Genomic DNA, 18627 nt, shown 5'->3' with positions numbered 1-18627 from the left:
ATGCTACACACCAATGGACCAACTAGCAGACAACCAGGAAAGATGGAGTCTCTACCCTCATATATATCATGAAATGGCAGGGTGAAAGAATCTGGGACTGATGGAAAGCTAGGAGGATTCCTTAGGGGATAACATCACTGATCACTTGGTGTAATAACAGTAATAAGATCATGACATCTAAAACTTTGTTTCTACTCAAAATAATTCACTTGTGATGGCAAAAATCAGGCACAATTTTGCTTATTCCCTTATCCAAAGCAGATCCAGCTTTCTTCTTCATTCTGATGAAAGCATTTATGTAATCTGCGGTGTCAATACAAATTTAGGTGATCTTTAAGATCTCTGTTTCAAAATAATTCATGAACTCCAACTACAAAAAAAAATTTGAGAAATAGCACTCTTAAACTGGTTTGAGAGCTTTCTTTCTTAAAAATATATTCTAGGGTTACATAATCCCTACTTTTAGTTACAGACCCCAAATATTACTTTCTTTCTATATATAACAAAATAACATTAAAAATTAACTGAGTTGATTATATACCTCACCGTCACTCCTCAAACATCTAATATATAGAAAGACTCATATTTATATATATGCAGGACAAAAGGGAATAGTGAAGGGCTTAAGGTGTGAAAATAATCTAGTTGGTTCCAGTCAAGATGTTTTAAAGAAAGGCTATTATGTTCCTATGTGAAATGTACTATAATGGCCCTCTACGACCTGACCTTTTAGAATAACACTTTGTACTTTTCAGTCCTAACAGGGAATGTTCATATATATTTTTTCCCTGACATCATCTCATTTTTTTTCTTATACTACCACTAATTTTTAATATAATTTCCTTTGTTCTATTATTCACTGCTAGTATAGTGTGTCCCATTTTTCTTTCAAGAAATTCTAAAACAAAGGATATTAGGAAGTTTGGTCAGGAAATCTTGTGTTACAGATGTCCTAAAAAAAACTTGAAGGGTGTCAAGCACCCTTCAATTTTCAAATAGAAGTGTCCACTTTCAGGGAGATTGCTAAACACATGGGCAAGTTATTTGTGCGGACTCACCTGTCCTCTTTGAAATTTTACTGGCATGTTAGATTTGTCCAGCAGTCTAAGACCAGAGTCTCCCCTCTCTCCACAGAGACACAGGGAAATTTCAGACTCTGTTTCTGCTCGCTTCAGTTGCCCAGTATGGACATCAACATGGTACCTCACTACTGGCAAAGCAAAGGGGAGAGAAAAAAAAGGAAATATATTATCTGGGAATTAGTACAAACAGGAACCAGATCCATGGGTTAAGCTACAGTAAAAAGCAGTTTATGAGAATTCCTCTAATCTGGACTTTCTGTAACTATTGAGAGACTTTTAACTTTTTTTTCAATTTTTAACTTTAATTATGAATGGGCATTTTTATACCATGAATTCGTGCCTAGAAGATTTGTAGCTTTTTCAAAAAGAGAAATAAAAGATTTTTTTTTAAAGGCTATTGCGGCTCCTGGGTGGCTTAATTAGTTAAGTGTCTGACTCGATTTCAGCTCGGAATGTGATCTCGGGTTGTGAGATGGAGCCCCACATCAGGCTCCACACTCAGTACGGAGTCTGCTTAAGACTCTCTCTCTCTGCACCACTCCACTGCTCTTTCTCTCTCTCTGTCCCTCAAATAAATAAATAAATCTTAAAAAAAAAAAAAAGCCTGTTCTATGTATGACCTAGGAGGATATTTCGTGCTTAGTATTTTAGTGGCAAGGGTGGCAATGTTATTTTACATGACGCTTAAAGTTTAAACTGATGTAAGTATCAGTGAGGAAATACATCAAAAATTAGGTGATGGCATGAGGTGGCCAACTAGCCCGAGGCAGAGCCAGATGAGGCCCAGACCTGACATTATGTCTTTCTCATAGCCTCAGCCCCCGTGACTGTAGTCGAACCATACTGAACGATACAAACCTCTTTGAGATTACATTTAATCCCAGCTCCACCAGGGACCCATGCTGTGAAACAGAAAAACTCACTTCTCAGTGGGTAAACAACCTTCTTAGAAGTAGAAAAAATAGGGGTGTCTGGGTGGCTCAGTCAGTTAAGCGTCTGCCTTCGGCTCAGGTCATGATCCCGGGGTCCTGCGATGAGAGATAGAGCGCCGAATCCTGCTCTGCTCAGTGGGGAATCTCCTTCTCACTCTTCCCCCCACCTCTTGTGCATGCATGCTCTCTCTTTCTCTCTATCTAATAAATAAAATCTTTAAAATGAATAAATAATAAAAAAGTAGAAAAAATATTCTGTAACTAAATAGTTCAGAAGCAAATTTAATTAAGCAACTATAAAACAATTTGTGTACACAACATATGGTACTAAAAATTAATAACACACATGGAAAAATGGATTGTCCTTCTTGTACTATAGGAAGCTCACAGACAACATCCCCCTCAGCTTGCATTTGAGAGAACCATGCATTTGCTGTAAAATCTAGGGTCTTCTTGCTCTTCCTGTGTTGCATGGTCACCTGGATTTAGAAGAAACAATGACCAAATTGTGTGATTTCCAATTCTCACAGAGCTTCAAAATACACCTCAGGGATTGCTAAAGTGTACTTTTTACTCTGACATTTGTTTTTCTTGGTAGTAGTAGTAGTAGTAGTAGTAGTAGTAGTAGTAATAGTAGTTGTAACGGCTGTTGCTTATTATTTGCCAGTTATTATGCTAGGTGTTTGCTTTAATTATCTCTTTTAACTATCACCAATTAGATTGGAAAAATTCTTATAATTTTATAGATAAGAAAATGGACTCTGAGAAACAAACTGAGGGCTTCAGAGGGGTGGGGGTGGGGGAATGGGACAGACTGGTGATGGGTAGTAAGGAGGGCACGTATTGCATGGTGCACTGGGTGTTATACGCAACTAATGAATCATCGAACTTTACATCAGAAACCAGGGATGTACTGTATGGTGACTAACATAATATAATAAAAAAAATTTTTTAAAAAGAAAATGGAGGTTTGGAGATTTGAAATGGACTCCGTCTGATTCAAAGCCCTCAATTTCACCATAGCAGTTGCTAAAGAAGTAATCAATAGGAGGAAATCCAAAAGAGAGTTTGTGTTCATTTTAGTCACCAAGGCAGGCACACCCCAGAATTTTGAAAATTGCTAATGTCTTTTAAATGCATGTCAATAGTCTAGGCCATGAGTAGCCCTCAGCTGCCGAAGCCAAAGTGCCTCACTTCCCAGCAGGCAGCGGCGAGTTGCCTCTGCCTCCCAACCTGGTGAACTCTCAACAGACTCCTCACTGGCTCTTGCTCTTTGGTGACCATTTCACAAGAAGGCTCTCTTCACTTTATCTTCCCCCTAACATCTCAGCAAAGGACTTCCAGAAGGAATGTCACAATTGCCTGCCTTTCCTCCAATCACAGTAGATGAAGTGCCCCCTTCCTTTGAAGATGCTAGCTCATCTTATAAATAAGTCTCTGACCTCCTGAATTTCCTCTGTATCCTAGCCTTGGGAGCAGGACCCACCATTTCCCAGGTGGCTTATCCTCACATAACCTGATGGCTGCCATTTTGGCTACCTTCAAACCCTGCTTTTCAGCTGTTTCAACAGAAAGTATTCTAAAATAGAGATCTGATCATTGTGTCTACTGCTCACAACTTTTTCAATAGTCCTACCTATAGCATAAAATCCAAAATCCTCAGCATGATGAGCAGTTCATAATCGGGCCCTGCTGAACTTGATGGAGAGTTCTCCCTCACATCCCAAATCCAGTCATACTAATCTGTTATGATTCCGCAACTGGCCACATTCCTTCTCACCCCAGAGTTTCTGTGCACACTTGTGTCTCTGCATAGAAGAGCTTTCATTTGATTTATTACCTGCTGAATCTGCCCATCCTGCATTACATGGCTCAGATAGAGCCTCTTCTGAGAAGCCTTCTGTGAGTCCCTGGTCCGGGTTAGACGATCCTACTTTGTGATGCATGGCAACCTACCCATTCATGACTATGACTTAACACCTAATATTTGATTGACTTGACGGAAGGGACCATGTCCTATTTGTCTTAGTTCTTCCACAAGCTTTCACAACTCATTCAAAAAACGAGTGATTAAATAAACAACTAAGTGAAATGGGTATTTGTCAACATAAGTAATAAGACTAAATCAGTACATCTGTCACTAATGCCTGATTGTGTCTTTACTCTCCAGGCAAGAGACCATGAAAAGAACACTGGATTTGGAGACAGAAAAACTGGGACCAAAATCTAGATCTACCATTTTACAACTCATTTACCATTTCTCATTTGACCATGTGAAATTTACATAACCACTTTAAGTATCAGTTTTTTCATCCATAAAATAGCTCACAGGTTGTTGTGAAGATTAGATGAGATTATATGTAAGAAATCTGCAAAACTTTTTATAACCTGAACAAATAATTCATGTTTACATTAGCCATATTTATATATGAATATATCAATAAATATAAAAGCGATTAATATAACATATTCCACTAAATTTGGAAATGTCCCTCTCTCTGAACTATATCATGCTTTACATTTATAACAATAAGATGGAAAATTCAGGAATACTAAGAGATAGAGACCAGTCATGAAGATTCATATGCTTTTTAACCCAAAGCAGATACAATGCTCAAATAAAATTATTTTTGCCATTGGTCTGAAGTTTTAAAACTTCAGTTGCCCCAGTGGTCCTGAAATTCTGAGGCTGGGTTGTTTACTTGGCAATTGAACAGACAGGAGTGGTGGATGAATAAAAGAAGGGTAGCCCACATCCCCCAGATGGGGATCCGTATTTTGAGCCATCTTGTTGCTAAAGTCCTAGCAAGTGAGAAATGATGTTTAATGTTTTTATTTCCCTTCCTAAATCCCATTATGATATTTTTTCTTCATTCTGGACAAAAAGATGTTACTTCCTGAACTATATAAAGGAACATGCTCCTCAAAAGAGCAAGCAAACAGAACTACAAAAAGAGCTAACCAACGGTGCAAGGGAGTTTCAGCTCCCCCACGTGTTTGTATGCAGATGACCCCAAGAAGTGGCACACAGACCCTTGGCCTCCTCACAGTGACATTTCTTACAGTGATAATCACAGCACTGCACTGGCTATGGGTGGGAGTTTAACAAAAAACCCTCTACCATCAAGGAGAGTATATAGATTATATGTGAAGTATGAACCAAAATATTTAAATAACAAAAGACTACATTAAAGCAGCATTATCGACAAATACTTTTTTTTCAATAAACACTTATTAAAAAGAAACTAGGTTCTGTGGGGATTAAAGATAATGTGAAGATTGGGATGCAATAAGAACAATTTCAGATGGGAACTAGTGGATGCTTCAGATAAACAAGGGCCATAAGCAGGTGAATGGGAGTCTTCTGGATTCTGTATTTGAAACCTTCCCCAAGAAGCATAAGGTTTTTACAAAATCATACTACCTCAAACTCCAACAAGCTCTTCCTCTACACTAAACTCTCTGTGGAACTGGCAAGAAGCCTCTGGTTTCTGAGGCGCCACGACCATCCCTCATCCTTAGAAGTACCCACTGTTGAGAGAGTCTTAATCATATTACTTAATTGAGCGCAATCCCACTAACTCCACTGAAAAGCCTTTGCAGGTAAGGGCTCTGAATGAGTTTCATTTACCTTCAAAGTAATGATGCCACAACATAAAAAACAACAAATCTACATTAATTTGTTTTGTTTTGTTAAGCAATATAGAGTTACAGCAGTGGTTCTTGACTGGGTGAGATTTTGCTCTCCCAGGCACATGTGGCAGCATCTGGAGACATTTTTGGTTGTCACAATTGGGGGTTGGGGAAGGAGTTACTGGTATCTAGTGTAAAGAGGCCACGGATGTAAACATTCTACAATGCATAGGACAGACCCCACAACAAATAATCCTCCAGCCCCAAATGTCAAAGTGCTAAGGTCAAAAAATCCCGGGATAGAAGGATAATAGATAATAGATATTTCAATAATTCTGATAATAGATAATTCAATAATTAAACAGAATGAGTTAGGTAAATAAGGAGAGATACATACGTCCATAGATCTTATTTCCAGTTGTGTTTGTTTCTGTTTTTATTGTCACCATTTTTTCTATTATTAAAGTAATAAAATAATTTTTAAATTATTAAAGTATTAATATGAGTAATAAAGTTTAATTATGAAAATATAATGGTCAAAATTCCTGGATGATCACAACACATAAGCTCAATCATGTAGTAGGTAACAGCAGAACATGGTGAAAGACATATGTTAAGTGGGACAAACCTGAGCTTGGATCACAAGACCTCCATTTATGTCCTGGCCCTGTTACTTCTTAAGTTTATGACCATGGGTAGAAGTTCTACATGACCTGGTGTCCTCAGGTTCTCATTTGCAAAACTGGCATACTTCTGTCTTGCCAGGTTGAAGAATGAATGTTTTAGAGCCAGAGTGCTTTATGTAATAAAGTGAGATAAAATTACCTCGTAGAAAAGAGAAATAGAAAGTTATTTTCCAAAGCAGAGCTTTCTCAAGTGTGGGTTACTATATCTAGGAATATTGAAAGACATATTCATTTGGAACATCTGATTTGCCCAGTTGGCAGTAAGAGAGTGGTACATGTGCCTAAGAGTCAGACCACTTCTTTCCAAATCCATGTGCTAGCTCCATGATATAGGAAATTGCTTATTGTCAATTCAAAAAGCTCAACATCCTCAACTGGGATCATAATATCATCTACCTTGTTATGTATGAACATTAAAAGTGATGATCTGTACCCTGAGTACTCAATAAATGTTTAGTGGTGCAGGTAGTGCTAGGACAAGGAGGATCACAATTAATCACAGATCTTAGAGATTGGAGTTCTTAACTGTTATCTGGGGTTATTTGTGGTTCCTCCTCTCTAACATCCTCCTAAGACTGCATAAGGAAAACTTCAGCCAAATGCTCGTTATTATCAGAAAGAGATTTCTATTCTAAATCCCTGACTCCTGTTCTACTTGGATGAGCTGACCAGGATTATTTGGGAAGACAGATAAAGGTCTCCTTTACCTCTCCTCTCCTAAGCCAATCTAAAGTAGCTTCTCCTGCTTCCTCTCTTCAGGGCCCTACCTTGAATTTTCTAGCTCATCAGTCAAGAGGTCCATACACAAAAATCACAATCCCTAACTTGGAGAGAATTCCAAAGCTATCCTCTCACCCCCTCTTTCACTCATCCTTCCTTCCAATAAAGCTCCCCAGTACTTCTAGTCTCCTGGATAAGTAGAAACTTATATAATCCTTGCATGCTTTCTCTGAGGTGGTTCCCAATCTGGTCCTCTGTAACACCAGGCAGGAGCACAGAAGAAAAAAGACACCCATTTCCCTAAAACAACCAGGACTGCCCTAACCTCTCCACAGGTTTACCTCTTCCACTAAAGTCATATTTATTCAGCCCTTCAGAGATGGCCCAGTAGCCTTTTCCCTACCTGTCCTCCATACCTATCTTTAATGCCAACCAGGACACCCAGTGGAGTAAGAGTCAGGTCCAGGTGGGGTGGGGGTAGGGCCAACCACTGTGGCTGGGACACACTGGATCATGAGGGCAGACAGATAAGCTACTCCCTTCCCAAGCACCATATCGTTCTTTCTGGCCTGTCAGGATTGAAATTAAATGTAAGTCATAACCAACAAAAATTACCACCATCTATATTTACATTTTACTTTGTTTTATGAAATACTCTTCACATATATTATGTAACCCTAAATTTAATCTTATCTTTTCTTGGAGGAGAAATGACATACAACCAGTGTCAACCCTTTCTGAGAACTAAACTTGTGGGTAGTTGTCTGCTGGCCCCTGGAAACAAAATAAAGATGTATTAGGATGAGAGAAGTTAAGAAAAATGCTTCTAGAAATCATACTCTGAAGTGTCATAAACCTTCGTTCTATAAAACAAACAATGTGTAATACTTCTACTCTTACTACATATTCAATTTAGACAATGCTTCTTCAAAAAAAAAGCAAATAGTCACTAACATACTTTTTGGGTGCTTGAAGTGTTTATGGTATTATATTAGATCTGGTCCTGGGGGCAGGGGAGCAAGTACTGATGTCAGTCACTAGTATTTCCCTTTTGGAGTTGGAAATATGAAAATAGACTCAGGTTTAAATGTGTTCTCAAAGAAGAACTTTAAGTGTTCTTGCAAATCAGACACAAAGTGAAGCTTAACTCTAAGCCTCCTTATTTCTGGTACTGTTCCTTGTGATAACACCCTATTTGTTACAAGGACTGTACAAGAAGGATCAACTATGGTATTTACAACTGACTGAGGGACCATCAAATACATGAATTATCTTTGGTTCAAATAAGCTGGTACAACTTTTAGGATGTTTCTATAAACTGCCAGAGTCTTTTGAGATTAAACATTTGACTGGAGATTTTGTGAGAAGAGAAAGCTGGTGCTTCCTGCTGTTCACTGAACTAGAAAATCCTCAAAAAAAAAAATTTTTCTTACTGCATTTTAGAACTTGCTCTTTCTCTTCTGTGGCTCTTTCTAGAACCCTGAAGTGAAGAACTAACTAAAAATGGAAAAGAACTGGAAATATTTACAAGATGCTTTAAACATTAAAAAATAAAGAAAGTAATTTCTTATTGAGTTTAGCTCACCTCAGGACTGCCTGGAGCTCATATCAATTTATCATATCTTATCCAGAAGTAGTATAAAAATAACAACAAATATGCCTAAACCTATTACCCACTTCAATTCAAAGGCACAGAAGAATCAAGAAGGGTCAAGAGAGCTCCTATTTTATTTGAGTCAATTTACCCAAGTCACAGATGTAGCACACGCTGCAGAGGTAGCCTAACACTTAGAGAGAGAACAGCGGCCAAGAGTCAGGAGAAGCGCCTTTGGCCTTGACTGGGCTACTACTAACTCTGTGAGAATTGGCCAAGCCTCTGACACTCTCCAGGCTTTGTTTCTTCATCTGCCCCTTACACATGCCAATGCACAGCAATACAAGATTATTTCCCATTCCTTAAAAACCAAGCAAGATTATATGACTTCCCTTCATTTCGCACTTAAAATCTACAAAGGATTTCACATGCATTATAAATATTTGTTGCATAAACCCAAAATGTGTTTTATTAATTCATTCATTCCACAAATATTTATCCAACATCTACTACGCTGTAGGTACTATTCAAGTAGTTAGGGTTGTAACATTGAATAACACGAAGTTCTGTTCTTATGTTGCTCAGTTTCTCGTGGACAGCGAGATTAAAAAATCTCGGGGACAGCGATTAAAAAATCAGATAAGTGATGTGTCATAGAGAAAATAAATCAGGCTCATATGACTGAGGACAACTGGGGCTTACCCTGGACTGTGGCAAAGGCCACTCTGAGGCAGAACAATATGGCTTGATCATAATGAGCAAGAGCAGAGTGGTCTGAAAAGGGGTCATAGAGGGAGGCAATAGCCAGATTAAACAGGGGGATCAGAGGATTTGATGTTTCTAAAAGCTCATTTTGCATGGTGCACTGGGTGTTATACGCAAGTAATGAATCATGGAACTTTACATCAAAAACTAGGGATGTACTGTATGGTGACTAACATAACATAATAAAAAATATTATTATTAAAAAAATAAAGCTCATTTTGGCTGCTCTTTGGAAAATGGGTATCAGGGGGAAAAGAGAAGAAGTTGGAAGGCTATTTTAGAAGATTTCTGCAGTGAAGAGGAGAGAAAATATGGCAGCATGGACTAAAGTGATAATAATAAGATGTAGAAAAATAGACAAGCTCAAGATACATTTTAGCAACAGAAGCAATAGGGGATTTTTCAGGGATTGGATTCTGGAAGCTAAAGAAATAAAACAATCCAGCAAGATGTGTAGAGTTCTGGTTTGAACAACCAGGTGGATGGTGACACCATCTACTCAGATGAGTAAGACTGAGGGAGAAGCAAGCTGGGTGTGGAATGAAAAGCTCTGATTAAGCTTTGCCTCATTTTTTCACTTGATATTCATAGCTCATGAGATAGTCAGGGTAAGTATTTCTGAGCCCTATATTACAACAGGCAAAACTCAGTGAAAGAGCAAACAAAAGACTTTTTAGAAATTAAACATCTTTCAAGTCTTTGGACTCCACATCTAAGATTTCTTACTTCAATTTTAAATAGTCAAAGTCAATTCCAGAGAATAAAAAATAGAAAACCCAAGATTCAAAAATAATTATTAGTTTTACATGATAGTATTTCCTAAAATAAATTATTTTTATTTTTTCAATTTTCAAAGTTAATTAGTATATGATTATGTTTAGTTATAGCCATCCTATTTGGAGGTTAAGCTATCTGTTACCTGGAATCAATCTAGTGACTTGGCTTAATATTTTACACCAGTATTTTGGAAGCTAAATAGCACAGCTGGTTAATGTGCATTAATTATTAATGGCTGAGATAGCAAGTCAGACCTCCAAAAAGGTACCTAAAGTATGATCAAGGGGAAAAAAATACTTTCATACTCGGAATGATATAAAAATCTACCACAAAACTAACAGCCCAAACTGCTAGAGCATCATGAAATGGGGCAGGCAATCCCTGCTAAAAATCTAAATGTTGAGCAAAAAATCATGTTTTCACCCATTTTAACTTGGGACAACAGGAATAATTTCAACAAACACTTGCTAAAAGCACTGGCTTCCCCAAACAATAGTATCCTATAAGTGCTCTCATTGTTCATCACCAGAAACTACTGGCTATAAACAGTGCATCCTTATCAAGGGGGAAAACCTTCATGGCATACACCCAATAATGGCGGACTTTCAGATTTCTCAGTCCACAGAAGATACCCTTTGATTATGATGGGATTTTTTTTTTAAACAGTATTTCTCTTTGACTTTCAGATTGAGGCATCATCTACTTTACTTCTACCTATACTAAAAAGACCCAAAGCCCCAACTTTTGCTTTAGCTCTGATACAGAGCTGCCAAATGTGAGTACTATAAAAATGTCAGTATAGCTGAGAAAAAAAATGCACTAATATTAAGCTTCAAAACCAAACCTCATTTTAGGATAAATGTGGGAAAAGAAAAAGGGTGAGTTTCCAAAAATATTTTTTCAATGGAACATATTCTCATTTCCTTTTAAAACAAACTGCTTAAGGAATGACAGTATCTTTATCATATAAAATCTTCAGCATTTGTCTTAATTTTCTAAATGAATAAAAACAATTTTAGGAATGGCCTCAATAGAAACTAAAGTTCATTTGCTGAGCTCCCCCTGCTGATTTACAGCAGCAAATATTAGTTATTTCACAAGAAAACATTAACATAAAAACTTACTCTTGGTTTGTTAGAAACCTAAAATTCCTGGATTACTTTAAGATATTTCAACTAAGTAGTTAAATACATGTGCTAAAAATAGCTGACTAAAACAGACATACAGTGGTATTTACAATGTCTGAATCAACATATCAGAGTTCAACACTGAGGTTATAACACCTCAGTCAGGTTACCCAACCTTTCTGTTCAGAACCTGAGAGGTGGGAGAAATCAATTTAGCTCCTTCAATAAATCTTTTGGAAGACAAATGCAGTGAGAGAAGCATTTTCACTCAGATAGATGTGACAATTAAAATTAAAACTCTAAGAAGAAGAAAACCACAATCTCGTTACAGTTGGGTTAATTATGGAATAAACTTTTTAAAGAACAGTACTACATCTTAGTCAGGTGGACTTGCTCAAACTTCTGGCAGAGCCCCTTGCATGTAGTGGGTGCTCTAACAGTATTTCATGAAGTCCTTAAATATAAGTACAATTGTATATGCCTTTAGGCATCTCTGTTATTATTTATTTTAGCACCAAAGTCCAGAAAAGACAGACCTGTCACTCCTTTCCTCCCGCTCAGACACATTGAAATATAAAAGGAAAATTGCCTTGGTCCTGATCTGTCCTAAAATATAGAGTTAATTTAACTAGGACTATACTAGTACTGGTAAGAAAAAGGGAAAAGTCCTTTAAGGAGAGGGAAATATTGATTAAGAGGAATATACAGAAGATACAAAGATTTCTAAATTGTTTCACTGGGCAATGCATGCCGTTGAATAAAACTTTATGTTGCGTAGGGATAAACTTCCATTGCAATTGTGAAATACTGATAAAACAGATAATGGCTAGAGTTTAATTATCAGATAGAAGATGGTAGTCATGCACACAGAATTCTTTGCACATGCATGAGTAGGAACACAAGACATGATGATGAAAGATCTGTAGGTCAATGCATTCATCGACTGACTACCTAAACTAGGTCAAGCAACTTGTGTCTGACAAAATCCAAGCTATTTAAAGACCATACAAACACAAAATACTTCAGCTTTGCAAATAGATACTTTCCCTCTCATTGGGGAAAAGTCTTTAACATATACATGTAGTTATGCAATATTTCATGATCATCCATGTGCAGCACTGATACCTGAAATAAGCAATCTCCAAATACCTTTCCACTAACCATCTCTCCCTGCTCTGCCCTTACTCAACCATCTCCACTCTTCAGGGGCCTCTTGTTCACAAAACCTCCCATGTCCTCTAGGGCACATATTTTTCTTACTGGAAATCCATGGCTTTTAGGGCCTCTGTACAGTTGGACATTTAACTGCCCTCTAATTATTTTATGATTGCTACTTGATCTTGCTTCTCCACCAGACTGAAAGCAGAACCTATCGTTTATTCTAGTTTGTATCATGGCAACAGCTAAGGCCAGATCTATAGTGAGTTCACCATTTCCTCTTAAATGTGCCATCATAATCCAATAATTTACCTAGCTGCTTTTAGGTTAAAATCAGTTCCTTAGGATTTCACATTGATCACCTCTTCCAGAATTCTCTGTAGCTTGGAGATTTCAAAAGAGTGGATTAGCACATTGGCTAGTCATTTTCTAAATCATACAAATTATAGACCCCTATTTATTATTAACTATGATTGGATTCATCCAAACATAAGTCATACAACTCAGTGTGCAATTGTTATATCACTCAGTCAAAGATGGTCTCTGTATATTGATCCCTAGATTGTTCATTTCTTCACTGCAGGCTAAGACTCATTAGCTCAAAAACCTGCTGGTGGCAAACTCAAATTTTCTAAGTTTAAAAATAGCCACATGATTACCACACACACACACACACACACACACACACACAAACACAAAAGATAGCCCAAACAAGCAAGTCTTTAGCCATTTAGATCCTGCCTGCTTTGCATAACCCATAAAACCCTTGCCCAAAAGCTGTTACCTATTGATAATATAGGGCCTTGTGGTGATGAGGCCCCAAGCTGCTGTGGCCACCCTTTGGAGCTCTGTGATAGAGACTCCCCACTGTGCTGCTAGACGCATAAACCTAGACACATAAGCCCTCTCTCCTCAGATCTTGCTCTCCTCTGGGAGTTCTTTTACCCTCCTTCCCCACTGAGTAGCAACCCACACCCTAGGCTCTGCACAGACTCCTGCTGTGAGGGGCTTTCCCGCCATGCAAACCTATCAAGGGCTCACACAATAAAATTTGTGTGCCATACTGCTGCTGCCTCCTGGTCATACCTTTTTCCTCCATTGTCCCCAAAATGCCTCAAATCTCTATAGTACTGCACAATATTCATTTCAAGGAATGTTAATAGATTTTACCTGAAAATATGGGTCCCATGGTGATTTTAGTTTGGAAATGCTGTTAAACAGTTTTCTTTACCACAGGGCATTTCAGAGCCTTCACTACAGTTACATGCGACGCAAATTTCCAAGAGAAGAATGAAAAAGTCAGTGTCTCACGAACTCATTTCACCACAGGAGTATTTCCTGGGAGCATCTTGTGAAAGCAGAAGCATGGTCAGGCTCTCACACCAGAAGGGGCCCCTGGGCTGAGGTGGGCATTAGAGGGGAAAGTAACTTCTCTGTGTGTCTCGCACAAACACTAGTTCTGAAATGTCATCATCCACTAAAAGAAACCAGGGCTAGAGAGGAGAAAGTATTAGATGAGCCTGAAATATCTTTTTGTGCCAGAAAAGTAAAGAAGTACTCAGAGTATGGATGGTGACAGGAAAGGAAGTAGAAAATAGGAGCTTGAATGGTCTCCCACTAGACAAATGTAGGATGATTTTAGCATCAAAATAAAGGATGATAAAAACAGATTAAACCTATCAAACAAAACAAGAATCCATTAAGTTCATGCTTGTACAAATTAAATAAAATTTTTAGGTGGGGGAGAAAAGAAAGTTCTACCTTGTAGTAGAATGACAGATAATAAATGGAGAAATAATGACATAATCAGAAAATCCCCCATTTGACAGGCGTTCTAGCAATAATTGATTCTGGCAAGGATCATCAATAGATGCTAAAATTAGCAGGTGAAAATTTTATGAGAACAAAGTGTCTCCCCCAAGAATACTACTGATTAATCATTAATTAATAAGTACAAAATACGTAGGATTTTATATTGAAGGATTGTGCTAGACACCACGCTAGTCAACTGCTCCAAGGGAACATCACCAGGCAGGGAAAGAAATGATACTATGTTCCTCTAAATATGAGGCTGAATGGAACATACCATCCCTTCTGCGGAATTTCTGCCAAAAATGAATAATTTGAATCTAATCATGACAAACACAAACTGAAAACATTTTACAAAGTAATGGGCCTGTACTCTTCAAATATATCAAGGTTATGACAGACAAGGAAAGGCAGAAGAATCTTTCCACATTGAAGGAGATTAAGGAAACATGACAACTAAACATAATTCACCATTGGATTGAATCCTTGTTTTGGGGAGATAAACATTGAAAAAATTAATGGGCAACGGGCAGCATATCTGTAACTATCTCTCAAATGATTGAGAAATATGCACAGGTATACGCACGCGCGCACACACACACACACACAGATATTTTAACAGAGAATGATGAAACAAATGGGGTACAATGTTAACTGGGTTCTGGGTAAACTTTGGTTTTTATTCCATTCTGATAATATTTTTATAAATTTGAAATTAATTTAAAATGAAAAAAAATTTAAAATTAAGCCATAGAAAAAGTCCCTTATTCCCCAACACTTTGGTAATTTAATCATAGTTCTAGTTGCTCAATTCATTTGCTGATTTGACTAATATATTCATAGAAACCTATGCCTCCACCCCAAAGACGGACGATGCCTCCTTTGGTTCTGAGGACCGAGCACTCCCTCCTCAGAGAGCCCGTCTCGGGGCTGTTTTCCATACTTGTTGGAGGATCATCACATAGTGATATTGCTACCCCTCTGAATACTCTTCTCACTTAAAGGCCCCAGAGAAAGCAAAGCTGTGCTAGTGACTATAGCCCGATAAGGGAAGTCTTATCGGGGAGCTCCTTCCAAAAACGTCTGACTCGTCTTTCCCAGTAACTCACAAGTACAGAATTTATATTTTTGCTAAACTTTGCAAGTTCCATGGGTGTTGCATCTTCCTAAAGGGTCACTTTCTGTCTCTCCTTTGAAACCTCTGAATGCTTCTGAATAGAGAAACTTTAAAGCCAACATATAGTTTCTTTCCATTCTCTACAGCATTTACTTAACAGAGGGCATTTATTAGGTGCTCAGAAAGTACCTCTTGTCTAACTGACTGGAACATACTTATCTGTTCTTGTACTAGAATACTAGTTTTCATTGTATTAGTTAAGTGGTAAGAAATGCTGCAATATGCATTTCAGCAAATTTAACATTTTTTCATTTACTTTCATTATACAATCAAGGATACAATAACAAAAATCACAGATAAGAATTAAGAAACATTTTAAATGGAAAAATGATAAATTTGCTAGATTCTATCAAACTTATTAAAATTTTTTAAACCTCAAACATGTTAAGGTAACATACCATGTACTATAAAGGAATCAGTGACAGACATGGTATTTAAAGCTAGAAAGCAGAGATGTTCTAGAAATCAAACCACAGCGTCTGAGTCCACAATAATTATGCTTCCATACAGAAATCTCATGGCTTTTAGAAAATTTTAATTGCCATTTATTTTTTAAAAGAAACTTAAGGCCCAATGATAGTGCTTAAGATCTCAGTAACTCTATATATATCAACTATACTCAAATAGAATTTTAATTTTAAAAAGTTCTCCATCCTTGGAGTCTAACACACAATAAGACCTTTACTAAGTTATCTTAGCTAAATCATTCAAGTTTATTGAGCCTCTGTTTTCTCATCTATACAAATGGATACTCATGGTACCTAAATCAAAGAGTTGTTTAGGTAACAAAAATATGGTTGTATTCATAAGGCATATAGCATATGGTAAGAACTTAGCAAACACATTATTATTGCTATTGTTATTGCCATGATTAAATAAAAAATAAAAAATAAAGAAAAGGCAGGATCCCAAAATACATACATAGTATGATTCAATTTCATTAAAGGGAGAACTATATATAAATGTGTGTATATATGTGTATGTGTAAATGTGCATATAATATATTCATATCTTTATATGTATTTATATGTATAAATATATAGCATATATTTATATATAAACATGTGTGTGTGTATGTAGGTGTATGTACAGAGAAAGAAAGTGAGTTCAAGAAAATGATTCATACAGAAGACTGGAAGAAAGTGAACAACCCCAGTGGTCATCAAATGATCAATAAATAACAACTCATTTTTTTCTTATACCTGACTATATTCTTCAGATCTTCTTCCATGAACACAGATTACCTTTTTAAATATAACTATAAAAATGCTATTTTTAAGAACTTCACAAAGATGAACCCTATTTGTTTAGAATGTTATAACACAAAAATTGTGTTCACATTATTTACAATAATTAGGAAAATATGTTATCTTTCTCATTGCTTCAAAAAACCTGCTTCCTTCTTTTCATAATAGAGTAATATTAAACACAAAATAAAAACCATTACCCTCTGTAAGCTCCACTCAGGCTGCTCGCTAGTGCCAGCATGTCCTAGCCTGATCTTACATATTTTTCCGATGATTCTTATTTCAACCTGAATGACATGTAATGAAGAAACAATTAGCAGAGTGTTTAAAATTAAGCACATTAAAAAATTCATTTTCTTCTTCTTACTAAGTGCATTTTTTTGTTGTTGCTAATAACTGGAAAGCTCTAAGGGAACCTCTCAGAGTCTAGCAATGAAGCCACTAGTGGACTCCACAGACAGAATATGAAATAGAAAAATCACGAGACTTGACTAAAAATATGCAGAAGGAGTCAGATGAAAGAATAAGATAAAGAACATACATATGCTCAGCTCTCTGATTACCACACATTTCTCACTGGAAGCCAACATCTTCTGAGCTGCGCCCAAAGATGGGCTCTTATTTTAAAAAGAAAAAAAAAGCAATTTTCATCAAAGCTAAATATAGCTATTTCTACAAGCTTAGGGAAAAGTATCGTGAATCTAGAACTTGCTTTTACTCTGAAAATCCGCTCGTTTGATTATAAACTACAACATAGATGTTCAAAGTTCAAGGACAAGAAACAAACCTGCCCACAGAGTATGTATACTTGGTTAGTTTTTGAAATGTCCCAAGAGTATTTGTTAATCCAGGTAGCATTATAAAGAACAGGCTTGGGAATCATTTTGAGCTCAATTGGTATCCTGGCTATTGCAACCTGAATAAAATATGGTATTGTACAACTCTGAATCTCAATTTCTTTATATGTTGGATGGACATAATGTCTATTGCATACAATTTTCAGTTTAACTAAAGAAATATTTATTTAGCACAGTAATGTAAGCATTATGCAAGGCTACAAGTTATACAAATATAAACATGATGGCATAGTTCCTATCATAGAAAAATTTACAGTCTGGTAAGGGAGATAGATTTATAAGCAGACATTTTCAGTGTAATAAGATATGTCCAGGACATTGAACTGTGAGGATTAAAAAAAGGCAATATACCATTTTGCTATTTAATAGCTTAAATAATATCCATAATCATTATTTCTACTATAGGTACTCCTCTATCTCCACAGACTACAGATATGAATATATAAAGGAACTTGGATATTATAGTTGACTTATATCATTGTCTACCTATAAACTACCCCTAAAGAGCTGGGATAGTCAAGTGACCCAGAAGCCATCAAAATTCCTCTTGCATACCCATTTCCCACACTTAGAAATTCTCCTTCTTAAAAGTTTTATTTATTTATTTTAGAGTGAGAGAGAGAGAGAGAGAGAGAGGGAGCAGGGTGAGGAGCTGTGGAAGAGGGACAAGCAGCCTCTGTACTAAGCGCAGAGCCCGACACAGAGCTCAGTCCCGTGACCCTGACATCATGACCTGAGCCGAAATCAAGAGTCAGTCACTTCAACCAACTGAGACACCCAGATGCCCCAGAAATTCTTTTTTTAAGGGTCCACCACCACAACTACTTTCCCCCGTAAACTGTAGCATCTAGACCAACTAGCTGATGGAGCTATTATATCACCAGGTCAAGAAGGACTATGCTGGCATTGACTGGGAGAGAGGAAAAGAGGCTGTTAATCCCCCACAACACTTCTCCTCACTTTCTAATCCCAGAGCTGATCTTGGTGGCAGAACACAGAAGCTAGCTCTTCCCACTAGAGGAAGTAAGAAGTTATCCTGCACTGCGGGCCTAGTTTCTCTCCA

At 37.1% G+C, this 18627-nt stretch overlaps 1 protein-coding gene across 1 annotated transcript in view; it reads right to left on the bottom strand.

Moving 5' to 3' along the window:
• RP1 (RP1 axonemal microtubule associated) overlaps window positions 1-18627 on the bottom strand; it is a 345533-nt gene that overhangs the window by 107329 nt on the left and 219577 nt on the right. Inside the window, exons 19-21 of the mRNA XM_044390380.3 lie at window positions 16908-16994; window positions 2361-2493; window positions 1059-1210 (exon numbers count right to left, since the gene is read on the bottom strand). Of these exons, the coding sequence (XP_044246315.3) occupies window positions 1059-1210; window positions 2361-2493; window positions 16908-16994 (372 nt within the window). The remainder of the gene's footprint in view (window positions 1-1058; window positions 1211-2360; window positions 2494-16907; window positions 16995-18627) is intronic.

The sequence above is a fragment of the Ursus arctos genome, unplaced genomic scaffold, assembly GCF_023065955.2.
Source record: "Ursus arctos isolate Adak ecotype North America unplaced genomic scaffold, UrsArc2.0 scaffold_6, whole genome shotgun sequence".
NCBI classification, from domain to species: Eukaryota; Metazoa; Chordata; class Mammalia; order Carnivora; family Ursidae; genus Ursus; species Ursus arctos.
Note: the sequence above shows the minus strand (reverse complement) of the source record. Positions and strands in the feature narration are given on the sequence as shown.